At 37.1% G+C, this 26,910-nt stretch overlaps 3 protein-coding genes across 3 annotated transcripts; all 3 read right to left on the reverse strand.

Moving 5' to 3' along the window:
• Positions 1-2,374: 2,374 nt before the first annotated feature.
• Positions 2,375-4,452, reverse strand: LOC120015588 (probable N-acetyltransferase HLS1). The gene is made up of 3 exons (XM_038868075.1): positions 3,980-4,452; positions 3,610-3,806; positions 2,375-3,499 (listed from the first exon to the last, which is right to left on the reverse strand). Exons 1-3 carry the CDS (start codon positions 4,154-4,156, stop codon positions 2,635-2,637), a joined length of 1,239 nt encoding a protein of 412 aa, XP_038724003.1. The 5' UTR covers positions 4,157-4,452; the 3' UTR covers positions 2,375-2,634.
• A 10,135-nt stretch (positions 4,453-14,587) lies between these two features.
• LOC120014326 (probable N-acetyltransferase HLS1) lies at positions 14,588-16,744 on the reverse strand. The gene is made up of 3 exons (XM_038866244.1): positions 16,553-16,744; positions 15,595-15,791; positions 14,588-15,452 (listed from the first exon to the last, which is right to left on the reverse strand). The coding sequence occupies exons 1-3, from the start codon at positions 16,727-16,729 to the stop codon at positions 14,588-14,590; spliced, it is 1,239 nt and encodes a 412-aa protein (XP_038722172.1). The 5' UTR covers positions 16,730-16,744.
• Positions 16,745-19,929: 3,185 nt separating this feature from the next.
• LOC120015036 (BTB/POZ domain-containing protein NPY5-like) lies at positions 19,930-25,778 on the reverse strand. Its single transcript, XM_038867223.1, has 5 exons — positions 25,119-25,778; positions 23,775-24,471; positions 22,790-22,859; positions 21,037-22,215; positions 19,930-20,662 (listed from the first exon to the last, which is right to left on the reverse strand). Exons 2-5 carry the CDS (start codon positions 23,834-23,836, stop codon positions 20,084-20,086), a joined length of 1,890 nt encoding a protein of 629 aa, XP_038723151.1. The 5' UTR covers positions 23,837-24,471; positions 25,119-25,778; the 3' UTR covers positions 19,930-20,083.
• Positions 25,779-26,910: the final 1,132 nt, after the last annotated feature.

Here is a 26,910-nt window from a genome sequence, read left to right on the forward strand (position 1 = left end):
CCCCAAAATCTGCAGAATTATGATTAAAAACTCAGCCGACCTTGGCTTTTCAACCGTATTTGACACAATGTATTCGGTTCTAGGCCATTCAATGCTAGAGGTTTTGCGTGCGCTTGGAATTTGACTGGGAACACAACTTGCCTTCTTTCCTCTGCAAACTGTACTAGCTATTAGATATGCTTTAGCATTCCTCCAGTCCTCTAGAAAAAAGGATTGGGGGGCTGCTTTAATTTATTCTTACTGAATCTCTTAAGGGTCACATCATTTTATGCACCATGGATGTGTATATATATATACCCTAATCAACACAAGTCTAAAAAGTACTATAATTTGACAATTTGTGAATCCTCTAAGTAAAATATAGTGATTCTAAGGTACTACAAAATAATGAAAATATGGTCATATTATTCCTTGTCAAAAAAAGGAGGAAGAAACATTGTTTATGAAGAAAGAAAAAGGTCAATTTGGTCAGAGAGAAAGATAAAGGGTTGACCGGTTAAAAGAACAAAGATCCCAAAAACCCTACCAAATCCACCACCTTAAGGGATGTGTTCGGTGCCTCTGTCTCGTCTCTCAATGTCCCCCAGAGAACGCGCTCCTTGGGCGCGTGCGAAACAGATGTAATTGTCTAATTGAATCATTACTCACGCGCCTCCAATTGAGCGTAGAATTTGATCACATACTCGCATTTTTAATGAAACATTTAGCATATAATCCGATTTTTGGGACCACCATAGGCCATTATGGATTGTGGGCTTAGAAGTTAAGCCCTTGACAGTCGACCCCAACGGTTTGACTTTTTATGGAAAGTCCAGCTGGATTTCACTCAATTTTCAGAAAGAACACACTAACTAACATGACTAGTACCGCCCAAAGCCGTGACGTTAATTATGTTACTTCAACCGTCTCATCATCTTTTTATATTGGACTGTAAGAAAATCATGTGAACTCAAGAAAAATAGAGCTTAATTAATCACTTTTAACCTAATTGATTAATTCACACCAACAACCGTTTATTGTATGCATAACTTAGAGTGTGTTTGGTAGAGCGTCAAACAACGTCAAATGCTGGTAAACGAATCAAATGGGTCAAAAATGTGAGATAAACTGCATATAATTTATAATACATACCCTTTTATGTAATTTTTCATATAAATGCTATATGAAAAAACTAGCACAAAAAAAGATGGAAACAAATACTTATAGAATATTTGACATGTAAACTCTGGGGGAAAAAAAAACTGAACCACTGATCAAAAATCAATCCTATGTCCTTACTTTTTATGTGGGGTTTTTGAATTTGGGTAGAAACTATTTTTGTAGGCACATTTTCATGTCTTGAAAAGGAAATGACTAAAAGATGCCTTTTATAATTATAATTACATTTGTTGTTCCCTTGGTTTTCACATGGTCCACCTGTATGGTCCCTCCAAAAATCGCCAAAACAGAATGAAAGAGTGAGTCAGAGACAGAGAGAGGTTCCTAAACTGATTGTTAGTTGAGATGGAAAACTTGATTGTAGTAACTCTTAGTGTAAGGTGAAGTCGTGAATTTAAGTCCCATAAATGTTTTCATTATCACAATTTACAAGGTGGGTGCTTGCTCAGCCCAGCATAGCATATGTGAATATCACCATGTGTTATTTCCTGTGTTGGGTTTCGGCTTATGTCTCAATTATTTCATGAGAGTTGCAGAGTCTTCCATATGATTCATAATTTACCCACCTATTATTCGATAAACAGTTACATGGATTCCAAGCTAAAAAAAAATCAAGAACAAAAAAAAACAATACATCAAATCTATCTCCTTTTGCCTTGCAACCTAAAAACAACAGCTAAAAACCAATCTCTCCCATCAACTTCATCAAAAATCTTTATATTTCAAAAAGCAATAAAAACCCAATCTCCCAAGACCCACCATCCCAGAAAAGGTTCATTATTTTGTCTTAATATTGAGTCTCTACACTCTACTAATGTTTTTTTGGACACCCAATTCTTTACTTATGAGAATGACAACTTTGCCCTCATATTGGGTCCCAACTCCCAAGTGTTCACATTAACGAATAACGATACTCAGAACCTGACAGATTAATCAAAGAGAAAAGGAAAAGATCGGATAAGGTACCCCGCATCATCATCCGTAGAATAATATCAACAAAAAATATATGTACACGACCCTGCCAAAAAAGGTTTACATAAATCTACAAAACCCTCAACTTCAATGGATCTTCCGTATTCCCCATTCACATCCCCAAAAGACTAGAGAATTTAGACTAAAGCAAATCTCAATGACAAAACCAAAAGAATCGTTTGGTCCACAATAAAACTATGAGGCTAAGTTTGGTTGCAAGAGGATCTATAAATAGCCACGTCCATTTACAAAAGTTTGAACAATATTCTCCTTTCACAAACATACCCATATCTTCTCATCCATCTTCTTTTCCATTTTCAAAAAGTCTCAAATTCTAAAAACCATACCAAACAGAGCCCCCACAAAATTTATATTTAAAAAAAAAAAAAAAAACTAGACTAAATCCGAAAATAAATTCAGAGACTAAAAATTGACGAAAGGCAGAAGGGTTTGTTGGCATATGTTTTCTTCTCCACCCCTTTCCCCAAAAAAAAAAAAAAAACACTAGAATTCTCTGGGGTCGACAAAAATGGACATGGCAGGAGGTGATTTTGTCCAGTCACCCACAGACCCGTCACTGTAGTCCTCACCCAGCCTCTTAATGCACCACAAGTCCTCCGCGCACGATAGCATCTTCCAGTGCGGAACACCTGACCTAAGCGGCTCTCGGCATGCAACTTCCGTAGCCACTACCCCGCAGCCACGTTCTTTAGCCAGGTTATGCGCGTGGCAACAAAGCCCTTTTACCATTTTCGCTGCGCGTGGGCCTTCACCTCCTAACCCGTACAAAAAATGCAGCCCAAACGGCCTGAACACCTCCGGCACTGATGGCAGTCCCAGAAACGGCAGAGCGCGGTCTAACACCCTTGTCGTTTTAGCAAGAGAGCGCTTCACAAGCGACGCGCCACGAACCTCCAGTGTCCACATGTCCTTACAGTTCCACACACTGAGTACAGCCCAAGACTCAGGCGGGTCGGACAAAAAACGGTCCGACCCTGGCCAAGACTCTGAATCATAACTACCACGTGGCACGGCCAAGAAAGTGCCGAGGTTGAGTTTGTTGTTGAGGACCGAGTCAATGTCGCGAGGGAAAAACTCTGTGGTGGAGAATCGACGGCGGTAGAGCTTCTCCGAGTCGGAGGGGCTGAGTTGGACAATGGTAACTCGGTCAGAGATACTGAGTCTGTGAGCAAAGACCGGGTTGACGAGGATTGATGGAGTACGGAACTTGGAGTAGCCGAATTTGTCGGTGAAAAGCTTAACGGAAGCGTGATTGTCGTTTTCCGTTGCGAAGTAGGAATATTCAACCCCATTTACTCTAAACCACTCCTCCATTTCACGCACCAGCTTTATCGCTATTCCCATCCTCCTACAAATTTACCAAACAAACCCCACCTCAAAATCCATACAATCCAATACCCAAAAAACCTAAAACAGAAAAAGAAACCAGAACCGGATAGTCATGAACTAATAATATACCTGTGAGAAGGAGAAACGCGCAGGCCCAAGATGTAAGCGACTTTAGTGTAAATCGGCAGGGTTTTGGTGTGATCGTTGTTCTTGTTCTCATGGTTTTTCTCACTACTACTACTCCTGATGTGTTTCTTGCCGCACGTAACGGTTTTGATGCAACCTCTCACCATGCCGACTATCTCATCATCACCCATCACCGCCACCTGTAAAATGTGAGCCCATTTATAGCTAGCGTTATCAATCAGTTTCATTGACAAAAAAGAAACACACCCTACTAGTGGGTCTTAAAAGAAAGAAAACTTTTTAAAAAATGGTGGATGATCGATAAGAAAGAAAGATTAGAGAAATAGAAAAGAGACAAGAAAGAAACTCATACCAACATGAGAAAAGCAGGAGAGTTGCGGACCCTGCAGATTGGGTCACCTAATAGGTCGGTGAAGATAGAGAGTTTGCCGCTGGGACCGACCTCGCACTTTCTCTCCACATCTTCAACGCCTAATCCATCTTTGTTTGGATCAAATTCTCTAACCACTACCACACCTTCCTCTCCCATGTTTCTATTACCCACTAAAATCACTCTACAACCACAACGATATGAAATAAGTATTTTGTGTTCTCGAGTACAGATATTGATGTGGATAGGGAGGTTTATATAGACTGACAGACTCTGAGAGAGCTGTTGTAGGATCAGCTTTTTCAAGGCCGCAAAAAATCAAAATAGTCTGATTAATATAAAAAAAAATAAAAGAAAACCGAAATAAAATCAGAAATCTCAAATCTGAATGAGCTCGCTCTTCTTAATTGGAAAGGACCAAAAAATCAAGAGAAATGGAGAAAAAGGGACCTTTTAAGCTTTGTACTTGGGCTACTTGCTTTGTACAGCATTGCCTAGTTTTCAATTTCATTCATAGGTAGTGAGAAGTTTACAATATATATAGTGCCAATAAATACCTCTTCGTCTTTTTTTATTTATTTGATATTTAACTCAGTGCTTTTTAAAGTCCCTATCACGATCCCTTTCTGGTATGTATTTAATATTTTCTCTTTCCAGTACAATAACAATTAATTAATTAATCATCATTAATACATATTATAGAAATTAAATACCCAAAAACTAATAATCATCACATAATAAAAGGGCAGAGGAAATAGCGGCTATGGCTGCGCAGTCTTGGGGCTTTTGAGTTTCTTCTCCTTTTCCTTTGATTTTAATCATTTACATCGAACCGTTCCATCATGACCCCCAGTACTTATAATCATTACTTTTGTACACAAAAGCCTCTACTCAACATCCTATCCGTCCATCATGGCCATACATCATCTCACCATGGACATGCATGCCCCGCCATCATCATGTCTCCGTGTGAATCATGTGTTTTCATGCCAATAGTATATTATGCATGACCATGACATTAATGTATCCCTCCATGCACGAGATTATCCTCACTTTTTATTATTTTTTTCCCTTAATATTTATTAACGGATGTGAGAGAGAGGGGAAAACGTGGCGGTACCACAACCGTTCAAAGAAAAAATTGGTTTACCTACCACTTTTTTTCAGTTGTCATTAAACATTTTTCATTTTTGGCTCACAAAAAAGGTCAACGAATCAAATAATTACCGGAATAAATAAGATGATAAAATTCTAGATCGTCCAAGCCAAACTGGGAATAACAAAATATGGATATGATAGAGAAATTTTAGTTATGCAAAAAAATCTCAAGCGTAAGGTAGCCATATCATCATCATCAGAGTTTTTATCCCAAAAATTTAGGTCGACTATATGAAAACATCACGGAAAGTCCATCACATGTATTTATTTTCTCCATTCATTTCTATCATTGATCATAAGTTCATTCACCCTTATTAAATTCATATAATTTGTTATTACCTCAAGACATGTCTTTTTAGGTCTATCTCATTTCATTTTATTCTCTCATATACAAATTCTCTCAATCTTCCTCAACTGCTATAAAGTAGTCATCTATAATGCCTATTTGGCATAGCGGCCCGCAAAGCAGTTCCGCTTTGCGTAACCGCCGTGCTAAATGACGCAGCGGTGCCAGCGATTCCCCTGGCACTTCATAAGCTCCCAATGGGAGCCCATCGGGAGCTTATGAAGGCGGAATTCCGACATTTTTTTTGGACAATGCTGGAGACACATAAAATTTAACCCCCAAAAGTCTCCCAAATCTATATGGCATTAAAATAGCCATTGATTAAAAACACACATGTAGGGTTCATTTCACATCCAACCCTCCATATTAAATGATGATCATTTTTTGGGTCTCAAACATTATCCTTATTTTTTATTTTTTAAAAGTTAACATGGGGCCCACACAGCCCCACATGTTTGTACTTAAATAATATTTTTAAAATTTAACGTGGGCCTCGTACTGGCCCCACTGTTTGTAAAACTTTATTTAATAATACGGAAATTAATAATATGTAATGCTAATTACATTTAATAATTAAAATTTTAATTATTAAATTTGAAGATATTTTTATACTTAAGATTAATTTTAATAAAAAATTATATTTATTAGATTAAATTTAATAACAAAATTTAATATAAAAATAAAAAAATCTAATATTTTAATTCAACAGCATTTCCACTAGCGTCAATTTTTGGTTAACCAAACAACTCACAGTATTTTTCACAGTTTTAACCTCAGTTTTTTTTGCATAACTTTTTCTCTAGTATTGAAAATTAATCTTTCCGCTCTACCAAACGGATCCGTGATATTTTCATTCAATTAAACGGAGCCTTCAATTTTAAGGAACAAGAAAAAAAAAAATTATTTTATTTTTTAAAGAGCAAGAAATATTTGATCGAGGTCTATACCCTGCAAAAACGGCTTTCGTTTATGTAATCAACTCAATGGGATACGTATGTCAGTCTTCACAAACGACTTCGACGATGTAGCTAGCTCGTATATTTTTCTGATCATTATCCGAAATCTTTTTGATGGACGGCTATAATGCCCTCTGTCACTTCCTATATAGATTTTGTGGCCACGAAAAAATGCAGCCCAATTTGAATTTCTACTCTATAATAGGGAATACTTCAGAGTACTGCGTTGTCCTATCAACATCAGTAGACAGTTCAATCACTACCCTACGATATCCAGAGCTGAAAATCTTCATGATTATATGACAGTTGTCAATGCCCTGCAGCCACTTGATTAGTTGACCATTTAGTTTGTGGGACTGACCACCGTTTAGAATAGAACGGGGAGTGTGTAATCGCGGCTTAAAAGTTAAAAACAGTCTTTGACAATGATCGGGGTTTTAAAACGAGAAGGACGCGTCACCGTTAAATGGTGGGTTAACAACTAAATTTATTGTTCAATCATTTAATTAATCACGTTATTTTCTGTAACTGTTTATTTATGTATTTATATAAATAATTGGTTTCTGAAAATGACCGAGAATTATTGGGAATAAATAATGAAGTAATGACAAGTCATATGAGGCTTCCCAATTTTGGCAGATCCACAATGTTTATTCTTTTATATAGAGTTTTATACAAATTCATGTAAGACACTTGATTTTTATACTATATAGAGGAGCATCCAACAAATTAATGATTGTTATGTCTTAACGTATATAGAAAAAAAAAATAATATTAACGTGGCAACTCGAATTGCAAAAATCACTTGAGTGATAGTTTAATTGGTGAATCTTTTGGATCAAACCCTATAGACTCAAAAGAAACCCTTGTGACCATGTAATGGGCTTAGGTCCAACTTACTATGTACTGTTGTCAAGTGGAAAATTAATGTGTCAACGGGTCTGACGGATCGAGTTTAGATACATATCATATGTCAAAAGAAGAACTTGTATGGCATATTTATTGGTTAAAAAAAATACTCGGCTTGCGAGTAGAGCAAACATGGGACCCTACATTTTGAGGCTCTAGTTTGAAAGATCTATATTTGTTTTATTATTCGACGATGAGTCTGATTTTGACTCCTCTACAATTGGAAAGCTCAAATTATTGATCTCCACTCAATTTTTAAATATAGTATGTCCAAAAATGATGTTTTAGAATGTCTATATCATATGAACAAGTTAATATATAAATGTATACATACATATATATATATGATTAAGGAAAAGTTAGTTGTATATAAAGTATGTGTGTTCCCACATAACTACTAGTTGTGAGAAAAATCAAGACTAAATTTATTGGACTAAACTAATATATAACGAAATGATACTTGATCGACAAATTGTATTAAATAAAGTAATGGGCAATTGCACCCATTGGTAGTATTTAGATTCCAAATCTTGTGTAACATATTACATGCTAGTGGATATAAAAACGCAAATGATGATAGCTACGTTGAGTAAAAAAATTACAAACCCTAAATAAATCAATTAATGATAACTATATTATATATATCATAATGATGAACTATATATATGTATAAGAGATGCTGATGATGATGACAGTAAAGTCAAAAAACAATGATATCAGCTATAGTTCTGGTGGCGATGGTGACAACAATTATGCTTCGTAGAATGATATTAATTTAAGTAATAATGTTGAGTAACAAATTGAATATTGAGTAAAAAAATTCATTTGTTGAGCTATCTTAGTAGATATATTTTATAAGGAAAACAAAAGGTTTATATATTTGGTCTTTCAAAAAGCCTTATATCTTTCAAATGATTTATGGTCAAAATATATGTACGTGGAAGCATCTTATACTAAATTTTATTATATATATATCGGGATAGTCATATAGAATAAAGTGAGAAGAAAATAATTAAAAGAGCCATGCATGATAAGATTCCTTCTCATCATTAAATAATTCGTATATGCTCTAGATGATTCTAAGAATCCACCAACATTTTTACAAGTCATATTATGCTTTGTCTAGACGATTGTCTAGTCTCCATTAATAGATTTGGAATCAAAGAAAGATATTTGGAATGATTTCTTTCCTCCTTAATTAAAAGGGGTTTAGACCTTATTTTATTGGCTCATTTGAGAATAATTCTTGTGTAATCTACTAGTCTCTCCTATTCGAGATCATTGGATAATCAACATGGATTGAGTTTTGATTTCGTTCATTGTAGAGGATATAAGATGTCGAAAGAGCTTACTGGCACAATAATCATAAGAAATTAAACACACATGATTCTTTGCGAATCCTTTGGCTTTTGTTCTAATTCCTTCCTTCATTTTCTTGATTAATCGAGCTTCGATACTAATAAAGAATGCTTAAGGTTGATAATGATCGAGAAACCGATTAATTTTATTTCAATGTACATTAGCTGTTCCTAATCGGCCAACCGTCTGTAGAACCTTGTAGAACAATTTATTAGGGTTTGCACAAATTTAATTAGGACCACTTAACGTAATTAATGTAAATATACCCACAAAACTCTAATATCAAGACTATACGTAACCACTTACGATAGTAAAACAATTAACAAAATATATGGCTATTTGAATTAATCAAGAACAACAACGTGGGTCCTCGACACGTATCATGTTAGTATATATGAGAAACAGTTAGAGACAAATGCCACGACAATTACCTCGATAGGACCAAGACAGGGATCTTGTTCCCTAAATTTTGTAATGACATCTTATATATGATCCGTACAGGCTCTTTTGTTATATTATATATGTATGTATGTATATGATATAGCTTTTGTTACATTAAGAGTAATTCACTAATATGGTCGTGAAGCACACATGACAACCAACATTGTAGGGCCAGTTTGAAACATGTAGTCGGGTAATTAGGTTATGTCTCTTTCTTGGATATCACTTGTAGAAATTGGAGCCTTGGTGTCAATATGTTAAAGCCTATCGAAAACTGCGAATATCCAACATGAGAGAGTAGAAAATCTAACAAGTAGGCAACATGTTCTCAATGATTTTGCTAATTGTCTTGTTCAATGGGGAACTAAGAACTAAGTAGGTTGTTAATGGTGGGATTAATTATTGTCTTAAGACAGTTGGAAAGTAAAGGCTAGAGAGAAGTTTGACTACACCACGTATATAATGCATGTTAATGTATCTTGAAGTGGATGGAATGGAGTGGAGTGGCTCGAGGGATTAAATTATTTAGTCAACAAAATTTATGTTGAGTAACTAAGAACCATATATGCCATACAATTTTTTTTTAAATATTCAATATGGGGCCTAAACTCGTCCCGTTAAACCCTCGAGTACAGAAGTTTCACGCATGACTACATGATAAATTAGGCAAAAACCTCTTCAATTCATACGATTTGAGTTTAGAGAGATTCACCAATTAAACTATCACTCAATCAGTTAAATTTTTTGCAAATTAACCGCACGCTCTCTATTTGGTTGAATAATGAATTTGTTATTGCTGATGCTTATTGTGTCGAAGAATAAAAACAAAGGTGGCCATGTCTTGATGACTAGCTAGGTTAACTGGCAATTTGGCTTTTGCATGCCTCGAGACCTTCAATTGACAGGTCCGGCAAAACTGATTTCTTTTGGTTCACTGAGGCATTTAAGTATATGTAAATAATATTTTATTTTAATTTTTTTTAAAAAAATGGCTTTGAAGCAGACCCTTGTTCCCTTCTCGATCGATTCATCTCATGCATGTTTTCAGGGTCGATGACATTAGAGAAGATTTACCTACAAAAATATGCCCTATATACCAGCTAATTGAGCCTAGTTAACAATACAATTATTGTACCCCGCCGTTTACATAATCTGGTGAAATATATAGGATCTCCAATCGTTGTTTTCATGTGGAATATTGTCAAATTAATTAAAATGAATATATATATATATATATTTTTTATATTTATAGGAGAATTATCACATGTGCATCAACTTTATGCACTCGAAATCCAATGACGATAATAAGACACAACAAAAATGGGAACCACACATTTATGGTGGGACCTCAATATCTATGATAGAAAAACAAATGCATAAACTTTGTGGGCATGTGTATATATATAAATGTTTTTTATGTTATGGTTGAAATGTTGTTTACAGCTTAGGTTGGCAGAGAAGGGGAGACAAAAGGGGCAGAGGGAGTGGTGGTGGGAGTTGCACTTGAGAGGTTAAGGAGGGTTTTTGGCGTTGGGGGGACGTATAACGTATTGGGGAGCTGTCATTTCTGCTGAATTGTAAAATCTTGTTTTGTAGTGGAAATTTTGTAGGCTAAGAGACCGACACCAGGGTGCGGCCATGGCTCGGCCGGATCCCCAAGATTATGCACCCATGTCCCCCACCACCCTCTCTTTTTTTGACTTGCCAGTTTTGCCCCATTATCACACCACCTCCCCCATTAATTTTCCCACATACTTCTATGAAATGACCTTACATGGATGGACAGACACCACACACACACATATATTTTTGTCTTTCATGCCTTTTTGACTCTACAGAAAGAAATGTAATTAATCACAACCATCCAAAATGCAAACAGTTTTCTCACTGTTTTGGCTAAAACTAGGATCAGTTACTATGGAACCAAATTAGAACCTGAAGATACGAACCAGTTTTTGCCTAGGATTTGCTTTTGAAGGGACATTATTTGATATCTTGTAATGGTGACGACCTCTTTATACCTAGTAAAAGGGATTGACCAGGGAACATCAATTGATTCATTACCTTCTTTTGTCTTCTTTTAGTTGAATGAATAATTCCTTCCTTTTTATCTTCTTCTCCTTTTAGAAAGCAAACCAGGAAGTGGGAACATCTCTACTTTCCCATTTTGTCCATCACAGTATCTATTCCAAAATCACTGGTTATAATTTAGCTGATATTCCCATTGAATTTAGGGTGTAAATTGTAAAAAGAATTTTAACCCGAAATTACTTAGACTGCTCAAATAACTTGTCGGTTGAATTATTCTCTATTATGGCAAAAAATCTATTCCAAACCCTTAGTTAATTTTTTTTTTCTTTTGAAATGAGTCTTTATGAAAAATGCGTGTTTTAAACAGATAAATGCCATAAACAACCTCGACAATACATTAAATTTGACACACAAATTTGTGGCATGAGGTCTTCACATATTATTTACATGTAATTATCAACATATTGAAGGAACTTAACAATGCTAATGCATAACGTTTATTGACATTATCTTTTAGACTTATGCTTTTTTTTATATAAATTAGTGCTTAATTAAGGTATTTAATTAACTATACGAAGAGAAAAGTTAAAAAGGAAGAAGAAAATGACAAATGTACGATAATATCCTTTTGGAGGATTTAATTTCGTTCGGGGCAATTAATTTGTACGAGGGAGGGAAGAAGACAAAAAGTACTGAAACAAAAAGCGTGGGACTTAATTTATTGTGGATAAAACCAAATTCAAGAAGCCCAGCCACGTATACTCTTGGTCCCATCAACATCACCTCCACAATTATATATATATGTATATGTATATATATGATATTTTGTCCACAGTTTATTGTCATACATCATCATCATTGGCATGTACATGTACATATATATATATATGTCGTGGATCCACATATCACATATGTACTTCCGTTCGAGGAGAAGCCATGTATTATGTATAGACAAATAATTAGTTTTCATTAGGAAAAATTAATTATTTTCCGGGGAATTTTCTTGTGAAACTTTTAGTGATAAGTGATCTATATTTGGGTCAAAGGATCACATTCTTTACGAGTTTGCATTCTCGTTTGTAAGTGTGTCTAACTTGGGATAGTATATATATGATTGAAATATTCACAGGAAACAATATTATTTTTGTGGTTAATTGTTGGGTTTTGACCCTCTTATCCCGTAATTTCATTTTTAAAGGATATTTAATTTACATAATTACGTGGATTACAAGTTTGTTCATTGTATTTGTACAGCTTATTTTACCAATAAAAGTCAAGTTTGCCCCAAAAAAAGGGTAGAAACTTGTATTAGGTTACGTATTTTGTGAAAATGTTAGGCAAGTTTTGACTGGTGTTGTCTTTTCAGTAAGGCGTGTTAAGCTAAACCCAATTGACCACAGTTTTGCATTAATATATGCATAATCTTCAGCCTGGCTATGTGGTCGATAATTAAGAAGTTTCTTAGTAAACAAAAAGATGTCAATATCTCCCCTAAAAGAAGGGGAATTGCAATTAAAAAGGCAAGTCATGTTCTCTCTCTGGCTGACCCTAAAAGTATGCAAAGTGGGTTTAGGTAAATAAATCAAGATCACAGATTACAAATTAACAACAAAAGTTGGTGGTCAAAGAAAAGTTGGTCGGCTGTGTTTGGTTCTTCCTTATCTTGTTTAGTCAACACTTTTCCAGTCAAATTTTTAAACGGCTAAAGTGCCTAATTATATGTTAAGAGATTGGCCGCAGATTGGGTTAATTAACTAATAATGTTAGGCAGTATAATTAAGAATAGCTTGTTAATGGAGAACAACCCACATTGACTGAATTGTCTTTTATTGAGGACATAATTATATATGACTACTTTTGGGTTAAAAACTGGTATGATTTGTGGTTTGTGGGGGGGATCGGCAAGAAGCTTGGTGCTTTTGAACGGCTTTGCTGGTGAGAAGTCAAGGTCAAGGTCAAGTTATGGGTTGTGTTAAAAAAAGGGATATAATTAGATTAGGTTCAACAACAAAGATGCATGTTTTTGTCAACACTCAAAAGGGGCTTTATGCAAAGTCATGCATGCCACTCTTTAATCTTACGAATTTTAGCACTAATGGTGTTTGTCTTGATTGTGTTTTATGGTGGATTTTGTAACTTCAAATGCTGAAAGTGATATGTACGGTCCATGCATCCATCGGGACAACATATTTCATATTTGTGTGTATTTATGTGAGTGTGTGAGATGAATATTTGTATGTGTGTGTGAGTTTTATGCGTCGAAAATGATAAATATTCTAAAAATTGGTATCTTAGTAATCTCAATTGTTGAGTTGGACGCATATAATTCAAGTGAATTTGTGATTTTCAATATCCCACGTGATACACATGAAATCCTATAAGAACAACTCAGCACTTGGGATCTGTTGGGATTCCTATAACTGAGATGGCAACTCTCTATCATAACCGTTTGTGGTATAAAAAATGGTGAAGTGACATTTGGTTTGGTATTTGACCGGTTTCAGTCTTTCAATAATTATTTAAGATAAATTAAATAATCGATTTTAATAAATTGACATAAAAATACCTTAAATGCGATACCAATTAAAATAGAAAGTTTTGGAATACGAAATGCTAATAATTGGAGATTAACTGTGGTCTCATGAATTTATGATTTAGATTAAATTTGTTTATTGATATTTAAGGACGGGATGTGATTATAATTATATGCCACGTGGCATCATTGATTAAATCGTCTCAAACGGCACCTTCGTGGGCTTTAAGCCAGCCCGGAAAGTATGTTCCTTGGAGATATCTACGTTTTGCTTTCTGTCGGCCCAACTGGGCCAGATTTTGTTCTTTAAGGTCCATAACCAAAAGAGCTTCATGCCTTTAACTGGGCCCTTTCAGTCTGTTTAAAAGGTCCATGGACTTACTTTCTGTTCCTTGGATTGAATCTATTTTTGCTTGGAGTTGGCCCAGCTAGGCAAGATATTTGTACTTTTAAAGTCCATAATAGCTTCATGCCTTTGTTTACTTTGATATTCAGCCCAGAATTCCGACATGAAAGAACTATCATTAGTTTCCAACATCCTTATAATTATGGAGTCTGAGGTTGTTGGATCATCCATTGTTAATAAGGGGCTTGTATCCTTATATTCGGTTGGTAGTTGCGGAAATACAACCCAATGCTACTCTGTTGGAAAATTATCAGCATCTGAGGATCAAGAGAAGCTCTAGGTAATACACCTTGAATTATTTCGAGAAATAATGTATGGTAAGATTCAGGGTATCTATCCAATGAATGGAAAGTCATTGGTGGTTCATTGTGTTGTGTGATGATTAACATGACCGATCGAGGAAGATGACAAATTGTAATATGGAGACATGTTTTCTTCTCCCCCAAGAAAACTAGAACTCTCTGGGGTCGACAAAAATGGACATGGCAGGAGATGATTTTGTCCAGTCACCCACAGACCCGTCACTGTAGTCTTCTCCGAACCTCTTAATGCACCACAAGTCCTCCGTGCATGACAGCATCTTCCAGTGCGGAACACCTAACCTAAGCGGCTCGCGGTTTGCAACCTCCGTAGCCACTACCCCGCAACCACGCTCTTTAGCCAGGTTATGCGCGTGGCAACAAAGCGCTTTTACCATTTTCGCTGCACGTGGACCTTCACCCCCCAACCCGTACAAAAAATGCAGCCCAAACGGCCTGAACACCTCCGGCACTGATGGCAGTCTCAGAAACGGTAGAGCGCGGTCTAACAACCTTGTCGTTTTAGCAAGAGAGCGCTTCACAAACGACGCGCCACGAACCTCCAGTGTCCATATCTCCTTACAGTTCCACACACTGAGCACAGCCCAAGACTCTGGAGGGTCGGACAAAAAAAGATCCGACCCGGGCCAACACTCTGAATCATAAGTACCACGTGGCACGGCCAAGAAAGTGCCGAGGTTGAGTTTGTTGTTGAGGACAGAGTCAATGTCGCGAGGGAGAAACTCGGTGGTGGAGAATCGACTGCGGTAGAGGTTCTCCGAGTCGGAGGGGCTGAGTTGGACGATGGTGACTCGGATAGGGATCCTGAGTCGGTGAGCGAAGACCGGGTTGACGAGGATGGAGAGCATACGGAACTTGGAGTAGCCGAATTTGTCGGTGAAAAGCTTAACGGAAGCGTGGTTGTCGTTTTCCGTTGCCATGTAGGAATATTCAACCTCATTTGCTCGAAACCAGTCCTCCAGTCCAAGCACCAGCTTGGTCGCTATTCCCATCCTCCTACAAATTTACCAGCAGAGAAAACTCCCCCTCAAAATCAATACAATACAATACAATACACACGCTAAAACAGAAAAGAAACCATACATACATACATACATACATATATATATATATATATATCTTGTGCTATATAATATACCTGTGAGAAGGAGAGACGCGGAGGCCCAAGATGTAAGCTGCTTTGGTGTAAATAGGGAGGGTTTTTGTGTGAATGTTGTTATTTTTGTTGTTGTCATCGTTTTCCCCACTATCACTCCTGATGTGCTTGTTGCCGCATGAAACAGTTTTAATGCAACCTCTCACCATGCCCACTATCTCATCACCCATCACCGCCACCTGTATGTGAACCTAATTACAGCTGTTGAAAATCTCAGCCCATTTTCATGATATATTGGGCATGCACGAATTTGTTTTTACTTGAGTTATCATATTTTGATACTTAGACCTAAAGAAATACCTCGTTAAGTGATAGGGATTTCGAGTTTTCTTATAAATCACATTCATCTCTTGGGTTATGCCAAAAGATATGAGATATTGTAAGTCGTAACATTCCCTAGCACTTGTGAGCTGAATTGTCGGATCCAACAAATGGACACCCAAGAGATACAGGATATTATAAGTCGTAAGACTCCTCTACATCTGTGGGCTGAGTTGTCAGACCTAACAAGTGGACAGTTAGCGGCCTGTCCAACTAGATGAGACTTCGCTATGATTCCATGTTTAAAATTCCAACCTCCACTCATATCAACGAAATTATCCGATTTGAATTTACTGGTTTACGTGAACATATCATGCCCGCACGAGTTGATTCTTGCTTGAACCATAACACTTTATGCTTAAACTCAAGGAAAATACCTCATTAAATGATAAAGACATGAATTTTTCTCATAACCACATCGTTTGGATTATGCCAAACAATATAGGATATTATAAGTCGTAACAATAGCTAGTCAGTCAGCTTCATTGACAAAAAATAGCACACCCAATTAAACTGTCTTATTGGAGATCTTTTTAAATGAAATTTTTTGAAAATGGTCGATAATAGATAAGAAACAGAGGATAGAGAAATAGACAAGAGACAAGAATGAAACCCATACCAACATGAGAAAAGCAGGAGAGTTGCGGACCCTGCAAATTGGGTCACCTAATAGGTCGGTGAAGATAGAGAGTTTGCCGCTGCGACCGACCTCGCACTTTCTCTCCACATCTTCAACACCCAAACCATCTTTGTTTGGATCAAATTCTCTAACCACTACCACACCTTCCTCTCCCATGTCTCCTATTACTCGCAAAATCACTCTACAACCACAACGATATGAAATAGTATTTTGTTTTGGAGTGGAGCTATCGATGTGGATATAGGAGGTTTATATAGACTGAGAGATCGATGTTAACAAAAACATAATGACACTGTTATAAACATGCTAGTGGATATAAAAACGCAAATATAATAATTATTTTTTTGATAAGTCAAATAATTTTATTAGGATATTAAACGAATAAAAAGGGAAAAGAAAACCAACAAGATCAACTAGAATGGTGATCATGAAGGAGAATTCAAAACACTATGCTTTCCTATTCCCTTAGAAAACCCAGACCAATTTAAAAGCTATGAACTAGACATGACCCCTTGCAACTTTACCAATACAAGAACATGACTTGGTTGTAGTTGTAGCAACATAATTTGGTGTTGATTGCGATACTAAACGCAAATATAATTATACATTGACAAAGACTAGCTACGTTGAGTGAAAAATTACAAACCCAAAATAAAATAGTTAATAATAACTATATTGTATATTGTATGTGGTAGAATTTACAATCAATGTTAAATCAATCGGGATCATTGATGGGTACCCAAAAAACAATAATAGAAAGAGTTCAGAATTCACTGTATCCGTCGTGTTAAATAATGGTTCATATTAAAAGTATTATTTAATACCTAAAAGTTCTAGAAAATGGAAAGTTGTGCGAGAAGGGAGCGTAGCGTACCAATCGTGCTGGTATATAAGGGATTAAGGGTTAAAGCCCTAGGTAGCTAGTATATAAAAGTTAAACCCCTAGCTGAATGTACAATTGAAATTCCTATGTTAAAAACAGTCATAGATCCCGTGGAAGTAGGCATATTATCGAACAACGTAAATCCTGTGTTCTTCTTCTCTTCTCTCTATATTTCGATTGCTTTGTCTATTATTCTATCATATGTGTTTGTCTGCTAAGGACATGTTTTTAGGTCGTAGTAAACAGAACATGGGGGTATTATTAGAGATGATTCCGCGAGCGTTGATGGCGACCCAAAGACAAAATCTTAAAGCTTACTAGTGAGTAAAAGGGAGGGAGAGAGAGCATGTGTGTTCCATGAAGGAGGAGATGATCATCTGCCCTGTACCTCATGCAGCTTTTATAGGTGTTGTCAATTGACATGCCAGAGAACCTTTGGTCGACTGTTTCAAGTTTCTAGAGATATGATTAGGAGTGACAAAAAATTGATTTCGGATCGTATAACATCACGAGTTTATGAAATATTTACATTTTTCCTTATTTGGTTGATAAGATTGATGATCAAGCTCCTTATTTGGTTCATTAGATAATCTAACGGTCTATGTGAAAGAATTTTAGTCTCTAGAATTTTATCGAGCCGCCAAATCCGGTAAAATGACAGTGTATGTATGTAGGAGTAAAAATAAATAAATCAAGATTACAAAAGTTGGGAGTCAAAAGCCATACAAAAAAAAAAAGTTGGGAGTCGAAGAAAAGTTGGTCGTTGCGTTTGGTTCCTCCTTATCTTGTTTAGTCAACACTTTGCCAGTCAATAACTAAACGGCTAAAGTGGCCAGTTATAAGTTAGAGATTACGAGATTGGGTTAATTAATAATGATAGGCAGCATAATGAAGACTGGCTTTTTAATGGAGAACAACCAACATTGACTGAATCGTCTTTTATTAGGACCCAATTACTATTACTTTTGGGTTAAAAAATAAAAAACTGGTTTGAGTTGTGGTTGTGGGTGATCGCCATGAACCTTGGTGCTTTTGAATGGCTTTGCTGATGTGAAGTCAAGGTCAAGGTAAAGTTATGGGTTGTGTTAAAAGAAGAATTAGAAAATTATGTTCAATGACGAAGATTCCTGCCTCTGTCAAAAGGGGTTTTATGCAAAGTCATGCATGCCACTCTTTTATCTTATGAATTTTAGCAGTAATGGTGTTTGTCTTCACTCTTGATTGTGCTTATATTATCAAAACTCTAGACTCCCCTACATATAGCAATATTGTTCACTTTGAGTTATCCAGTTGTCATAGATAGATCAAACTCACATGATTTTGTTCTTTCTCAGCCTAGATACTACAGGCCAAAACCCAACTCACTGAATAAGTCATGGATCAAAGCCCAACTTACTTGGTTTAGGCAAAAACCTTGTTGTATGTTAAGGATGAACTTTAACTTTATTAAGTATTCTTTAAGTTATAATACTCCCTTACACTTGCAGGTTGGGTTATGATAGACATAACAAGTGGAGTAACGGTTACGTCCAACAACACTGCATTGTTCCGATACTATTTTAAAAATCCACACCCTCATACGGCCATACATACCAACAATATTATCCGCTTTGGGTTATTCAATTCTTGTGGATACATTGCGTCAGCACGACTTTGTTCCTCCTTAGCCCAACTACTACAGACTGAAGCCCAATTCATTGAGTAAACCCAGTTACTATGGGTCACAACCCAACTTATTTAGGTTAGGAAAATGTTTTGTTGTATGTTAAGGCCTTTTAGGGTGGACTTTAACTATTATCCCATCTCAACCGATGTGATATTCTTTAAGTCATAACATATATGGTCGGACTTTGTAACTTCAAATGCCGAAAGTGATGTACATTAGGAGGTGACTGCTTAACTGTTTTGCCAAGGCTCACCAAACGCTGCCCTTCCTTCAATGATTAACTCGTCTCAAACGGCCCCTTCGTGGGCTGTAAGCCCGGAAAGAGTTTTAACTGGGCCCATTATGTCTTTCTAAGGCCCATAGACTTACTTTCTGTTCTTTTGGTCTAATCTACGTTTTGCTTTGCGTCGGCCCAACTAGGACGGATTTTTGTAATTTGAGGTCCATAATAGCTTCCTGCCTTTGTTCATTCACTGTAAGTCTGTAACGAGTAACGAGTAATGAGCAACGAGTGATTAACTCGTCTGTCTGACGTCTCAAACGGTTCCTTCGTGGGCTGTTAAGCCCGGAAATAGTTTTAACTGGGCTCCTTTTCGTCTGTTTAAGAGGCCCACAGACTTCCTTTCTGTTCCTTGGATCAAATATACGTTTTGCTTTGTGTCGACCCAACTAGGGCGGATTTTTGTACCTCAAGGTCCATAATAGCTTGAGCTTCATGTCTTTGTTCACTGTAATAGCCCACGGATGAAAAATTTAAGAATCTAGATTTCTCTGACAGAATTAAAGAAGCTACAATGGAAATGTTACGAGAAGTCAATCCCCTCAACAAGGCGCCTCTTTTTACTTTGAAAAAATTCCAGAGGAATTACATCAACTGGAAAAGCCAGTAGGTCCTAATCTCCTACCAAATGCATGCTCTACTTCTGTCTATAAAATCATGTATGCATAATGATTAACGCTGCTAATTAGAGACAGAGTGCCTCCAGCTTCTAGGAGGAGTGGATTTCGTTTGGTCTGCAGTGACAGAACCGGAACCAGGACTCTCCGATGTATCGGAACTGCTACTCTCACCATTTCTTTCTTTGTTCGACCATAGCCTCGAAAATACCTTTGACATGGCCAGACCTTTCAATTTAGCGGCACTGGTTTTCTCAGGATCGGTTTTTGTGCCATCATTCAAACTTGCATTGCTGCCACGTCTCTCTAATTGAAGAGTCGCAAGCTCGCCTTTCAAAGCCTTGATATCCTCCGCTGTCGCAACAGCATCCCAGTCGTCTTCTGTGTTGGTCGTAGTAGATCTTGAGCTTCCATGAGAACCAGCAGGGAGTAAGGCCCTAATAGACCCTGGTAATTCTGCTGTGCTGTTACCACTGGCTGATGTTGTAGTTCTCATCTGCTCAAAGAAAAGAACTTGCACAACAACCCGCATGGGAAGCCGCTCGTTTTGCACTGCATGCATGCAAGCTTCTGCTGATAACTTCCGGCAGTCCATCAACCTGCATAGTTTCTTCCTCTCACTCTTGCTGATTCCAGGGTGTTCCTGCAACAAAAAATAACCGGTTATTCTAGCTACTTGTAACCACTAATGCATCTCTACCCCCATCCCTAAATTATTAATTCTACATAAATCCAAAAAGATGTGCAAGAATAGATAAGCAAATATTATTATTGAGGTTATGATGGCTATGACAAAAATGGTAACATGTCTTTGATCAATGGACAATTAGTTCATTATAGGGAGATAAGAAAAAGTACTCCTTTCCGCTTTAGATCAGAAAGAATGCTAAGACGGGAATATGGGATCGACGATAAATTGTCCACTGACATTCAAACTCTCCTTGAGAAGATTATAAATAATTAATAAAGTAGACACCCGCAGGTGCTATCTTTGACAGAAAATGCTTACGTCCTTACCTTGAGATACATGTCAATGGCTCTGTAAATTCCATCGTGAGTTGATCTTGGGAATCTTGATACCATTTCAGCAAGACCTAGAAACTTTGACAGAGGTAAATTGGGATCCCGCGAAATTTCAGCTAGGTAGCCATCGATCAGTTTTGCTACCAAGATTTTGGAGGCATCCGATGAAAACTTGGGGTCTCTGACCTCCTGGAATTCATTTTCCATCGGAAGAAAACTCTGGGCACTCTGCTCATGCCTCATAAACTCCTCAACTAGGGTTTGCACTATGTCGACATCATAGATACATGTTTCCTCTGCTGGGGCTTGAATCAGAAGATCTGCCAACGAAGCAGTATCAAGTTGTTGGCCGATCCTTCTCAACAGATCCTTTCTTTCTAGCTCCCCACATTCTAACAAAATTGCAGCTCTTAACAATTTGAGCATCAATCCACAAGGAACACTGCCTTTCTCAGAGGGTAGCAGCCATATCATGGTCTCTGCCAACGATCTATATTTCATTATATCACTGCTCTGAATCACACCTTTGTTCAAACCTGGCAATCTTCTCATGGCATATGCGTTTAAGGCTTCTCCGATTAAATTACTTGAAACTCTTCCCTTGGTTTTGATGGTTACAATTACACGTTTGTAAAGATCAATATGCAGCTCACAGAGATCTTCAACCCACCAGTCACTAGGAACCATTAGGGGTTTTCTCACACCATTCCAGTTTGGATCCTTGCCATTCTCAGATGGGAGCTTTTTCCTGTTATAGGTGTATGACCACTCAACCATGGAAGTATCAATAGAAGCTCTGGAAGCTATAGAATCGAGGCAGTGGCTGACCACCTTGAGTTCCTCGGACCATGGAAGAAGACACCTTGTAGTTTGAAGAACAATGATCGAGTCTTTCCAGCTTCGGAAAATGCTAGAATTAAGAAAGACTTCAATTTTATAGATAAGGTTTCCTTTCTCTACAGTTTCATACATCTCAAGGTATTCCGCTGCACATCGAGCAGCGACCACATTGTATGCATTGAGAGTGACTACCATGCCATAGCAGAACTTCGTACATATCTCGAAAGCAGCAGGTCCACCAGGAATATCCTGAATGTAAATTTCATCACTGTTGTCATCAATTGTGGTTGCAACTAGCTTCTGCAAGCGTGCACTCTTTGACAGTAAGGGAAACTGCAGAAACAAAGTACACATTTGCACAAGCAATCAAGCCTCTATTATAAGAAAAATGATAGCAAAGATGACACAAAATAGTGTCTTCTAAACCTAGATAAATTCAGCTGGACAATCAACAAGACATCAACCAATGGGCAATGGGATGGATAGACCTCTAATTTATTCATAAACCTGCCAGAAATTAGTGTAATAGTGACAGACCCCTGATCTGGCCCAAGATTCATATTAGCTATAAATGTTGTTCTTAACTTTCAATTATGCAAAAATAGCAGAATTTGAGGCCAGAAGAAGAAAAAACCATGATTATATTACAAGTATCACTACAACGGGCAGCAAAAAAGAAACTCTATTTCAGAGAAGGGACACCCTCTTGCTCTTTGATCGGCCCCTAACAGTTAGAAGCCTTTCCTGAGCCAGGTGCCAGATAAACCCTGGTTGAGTGCCTTTCACTTTTTTCATAAAATATATAGTTCGATAAATCTAGCAGGATTGTTGAAATAAAATGATACAATGGTCATATGGACAGTAAGCAACTACCAAAATTGGAATGCATAAGATGCGAGTTTCATACCTTATGGAGATAGAATTTCACATCCCCTACATTAATGACCACGTCAGTAGCCAATTCACTTGCCACATACCTGGAGGCACATGAATAGAATTCATCACTAAGAATCATGATAAGAAGAAAAAATTCAGCACTCTCCCACTTAACAATGGTTTTACAATGCGATAATAGCTTCAACCCATTTCAAACCAAACAATGAGACAAAGCCTTGATCCGCGACTTCTTGTGACAGTTAAATTATTCATCTCCCCAGCCAAAAGCGTAAAACTTTCAGATTGCCTAATGAAGGTGTATGCATAGATACACCAACTGAAAAAGAAAGTCCTCCATTGAAGAGTTGATTAATAACACCATTAGGAAAACATGGAACTAGATAAAAATTGGGATGGGATTTCAATACAAGGCAATAACTTTATTCTCTTTCTGAATATAAAACTGCCTTAAGAGCAGACCCACACTTATTAAGTCAGAATCATGGCTAATAACAATGGCCAAATATCCCTGTCTCATTAATGAAACTGCACTTATATTTATTAAATGAAGACTAAACGAGCTACTAGCTAAAAATTGTTGGAACATAAATTTGTGTTACGATTTTCAATCGAAAAACTCCGTATGTTCTTAAAAAGAGGTTTTTTTTTTCTGTCTTTCCCCCTCCTAATGACAATAAGGATTGCAATGATTTAATATAGAACATCGTAATTGGCTAAGCAAAACTTTTTGGACAAATGATACCCTAGGACTGCCAACGTAAACATCCATAGAAGTAGACTAGCATAGAAAGTCATTACAGATGGAATCAGCAAAGAGAAACCAAGATGAATAACTTATTATTGGGGCAGAAAGAAAAACAATGACAGAGAGGCTAGGATAAACGCACTGGTGATAACACCCCAAATACAAATTTCCAGCAAATCTCGGTAAGAAAACATATAAAATAGTTCAGCAGTTTTCTGATTGTGACATAAAGAGTAGATCTTAATCTCACCTAATATTGTCTCCTTCGGTCTGGAATGAATCTGGCTTGGATCCCAGTTTCATAAACTTCATTTTGCCAACGAAAGATCAGTACCTTTATCTCTCCGATAGCTCAAATCTTAACTCTGACCAAATCCACAAAGACCACCGGCCAAAACCAAAATCACCAGGAGAGGTTTAATGTTAACACTCGGCGGACTTCAGGTCTGAACGGTTACCAACTTGGTGTTCACGGGTAAGCAAGTATGGATCAAAGAAAAACTTCACTGAGTTTCTTAGTTTTACCGAATATTTCCACAAACCAAGGGCTGAAGAGAGAGGAAGAGGAAGAGTAAATGGGTTAGTGAGATTTTTTTTGACAAATAGTTCACTTGGAATGGAAGAGACCCAAAACAATTGGTTGCTTCCAAATTGATAACAGTGTCCAATGACTCCGGGAAGAGAGGAAGAGCTTGGGAGACATTACTTACACCCTCTCAAACATTATATATTTCTAATGGCAGAGACACTCCCACTTGCTCAAAACTGACACCACCGCCCTTACTCTATTAGTTTATCTTTTTATTTTCTCAATGGATCACACACACTACTAAGAGAACCTCCTTTAGGTCCACAAAAGTTTCACGACCAAGAGCTTGGAATCCACATCAATTCCTCTACAGAATTATCTTCTTTTACCCTTTGATTTTGTATTGAAGCTACAAAACCTGCAACCAGAAAAACAGCATATCTAGGTACGAGTAGAAGAAACCACCAAAAGAGTAGACAACAAGCATCAATTTTGGAGTCCTTTAAAAGAGAGATTGTGCAAGCAAGCATCATTACCAACAAATTTGTTCCATAGTGAAGGAGATTAGAAAATTTGGGAATATCAGATCGAGAATGTGACACAGAAATCAACCCAAGAAAATACCATATCTCTGATGTCATTTCTAATCTTTACCAAATAAAGCACTAAACACTCACCACGAGAATTCATGGAGGGCTCTAGAGCACAATCCAACACCACCTCCCATGTCATCATATGGAACAAATGCAAGAATTGGAACACACCCATGATCCAACCAACAAAAAGTTGTACAGATCAATAAACAGATTTTATTAGACTACTGGTCTACCACCAAGTTTAAGCCATACAAATATAAGCAAAAAACAGAAAGAGGAAAGAAAAAAGAAAGGAAACCCACTTCAAATTAAGCAGAGAAAAGCAAGAAAATCAAACAAAAGAACCACATTAATCATATTGAATGATCAAATAAACAATCAGGAACATCCGAACATGAGTCTGCAAGAAGACAGAACAACTAACATGAACAGAGAATGAAATCCACTACATCCGTACAGAAAACCTTACCTTAAGAGAGAGGCGGTCGCAAGCAGCTCAAAAACTGAGAAGGAAGCGAATTTTTTCCTCCCCTTATCACCTTGTGGAGCACAAAGAAGATCAGATATGCATAAGAATGGGCAGACAAAAACACAACAGAACGTTCACTGCATGAGCACTAGATCTACAGAGGACAATACCCGTATAGAGAAACCCCACACATCACAAAAACCACCCAACAAAACCACAAAAAAACCTCCCATCAATAACATGAGGTGTTCCTCATCTTTAACATCCACCACATCTAAACATAACCCACAAGAAACCAAACCTCAGAATGTTCCCTCTCTCTCTCATCCACTCTGAATCAGCACCACCCCCCACCTTTCTCTGCTCATTAATTTTTCAACACCTATAGAACATATAAAAACCTAACTAAACCCACCTTTACTCAGGAATCTTATGTCGATTAATCCACTTTTTAAACAATTTTGGGCAGAAAGTAGTATGAGACGTCTCAATCGAGAGCCCCCCTCTCACAAATCGCAATTGTTTTTTGTTCCTATTTAATTTTTTCTTAAGCACGCCAATCTGACATGCCCAACTTTGGTGTTTCCTTTATCAAATACAAACTTGGTTTCTGAGAGAAACAGCCCCTCTGTACCAGAAAACGACCCATGCCTCCATCTCCCTCCCTCCCTCCCTCTCTCTCTCTCGTATTTTGATAATAATGGCATCCATCTCATTTTTCCCTTTTAAATATTATTTTTCCTCTTGAACTCTAAAAAAGTAAATAAAAAGAAGAAAAGTTTGTCTTCTCGCGATACATATGCTAGAAGCTTATCGCGAATACTCTGGGCATCACGTGGTTCAGTAATGGCTTCTCGTTTTCTTCTCTCTTGTCCACTTTCGTATACGTATTTCACTTTTATACTTTTTAACATGTAATAATTCCTTTGCTTTCAATCTTTCATTGGATGCCATAATCGCCATTTATGCTTCAACAATGGCGACTGCACTAACTTCACTTTTCCTCTAAAAGATTCAAACTTTTGTAAAGGTTCTATTACATACTAACATGGTAGCTTTGCTAAGTTAATTCATCCAAACTAAAATTTTAGTATATATAAACTCTTTTTTATTATGTAAACGAAAATGCGATTTGGAGTCTGTCTACTCCAATCACAATCATCTCCTAACTACTACTGGACCACCATTTTTTTTTTTTTTTGCTTTATATATCCGAGCTTTTATTCTCTTCACCATCACATGCCATGCTCCATTGCCAAAACCCAGAATATCTTAATTTATATGGAATCTCAACACTTCCCCATGATGGGGCTTTAGTTTTCTTTTCCTTATTTTCCTTCAAGAATGAAGAATCTCACCAATCACTGCATGAATTCATAAGTAATTTAAGTGTGTACATGAGTTAACTTGGTGTGTTAGAATATGATAAAAATAATGTAAAATGTCACAAATCAACAAATTAATTTATTGGGTTGAATGACAAAATAACTCATCTTAACATGATATCGAAGTTAATCGGAGCGGGACATCTTGGGTTCAAACCTTAACTTTCGTAATCTAAACTCTCATTTATTGTTGCCCCAAGTGTGGGCATTTATGAGAGCCCCTATGTTGGGTTTTGTTTGTTGTGTGCGTGTTGAGTCGTCGGAGTTGTCCAGTCTACACATAAAGAAAAAGGTTAGAATATGATATGAATGATATGAAATGTTGCATTGCAAACTTATTGTGTATGCAATGGAGTGTCTGGTGTGGAATCTATTCATGACTGCTGTCTCTCAGCGAGATGTGGGGA

This window comes from Tripterygium wilfordii, chromosome 14 (genome assembly GCF_013401445.1).
Source record: "Tripterygium wilfordii isolate XIE 37 chromosome 14, ASM1340144v1, whole genome shotgun sequence".
Taxonomy (NCBI): domain Eukaryota; kingdom Viridiplantae; phylum Streptophyta; class Magnoliopsida; order Celastrales; family Celastraceae; genus Tripterygium; species Tripterygium wilfordii.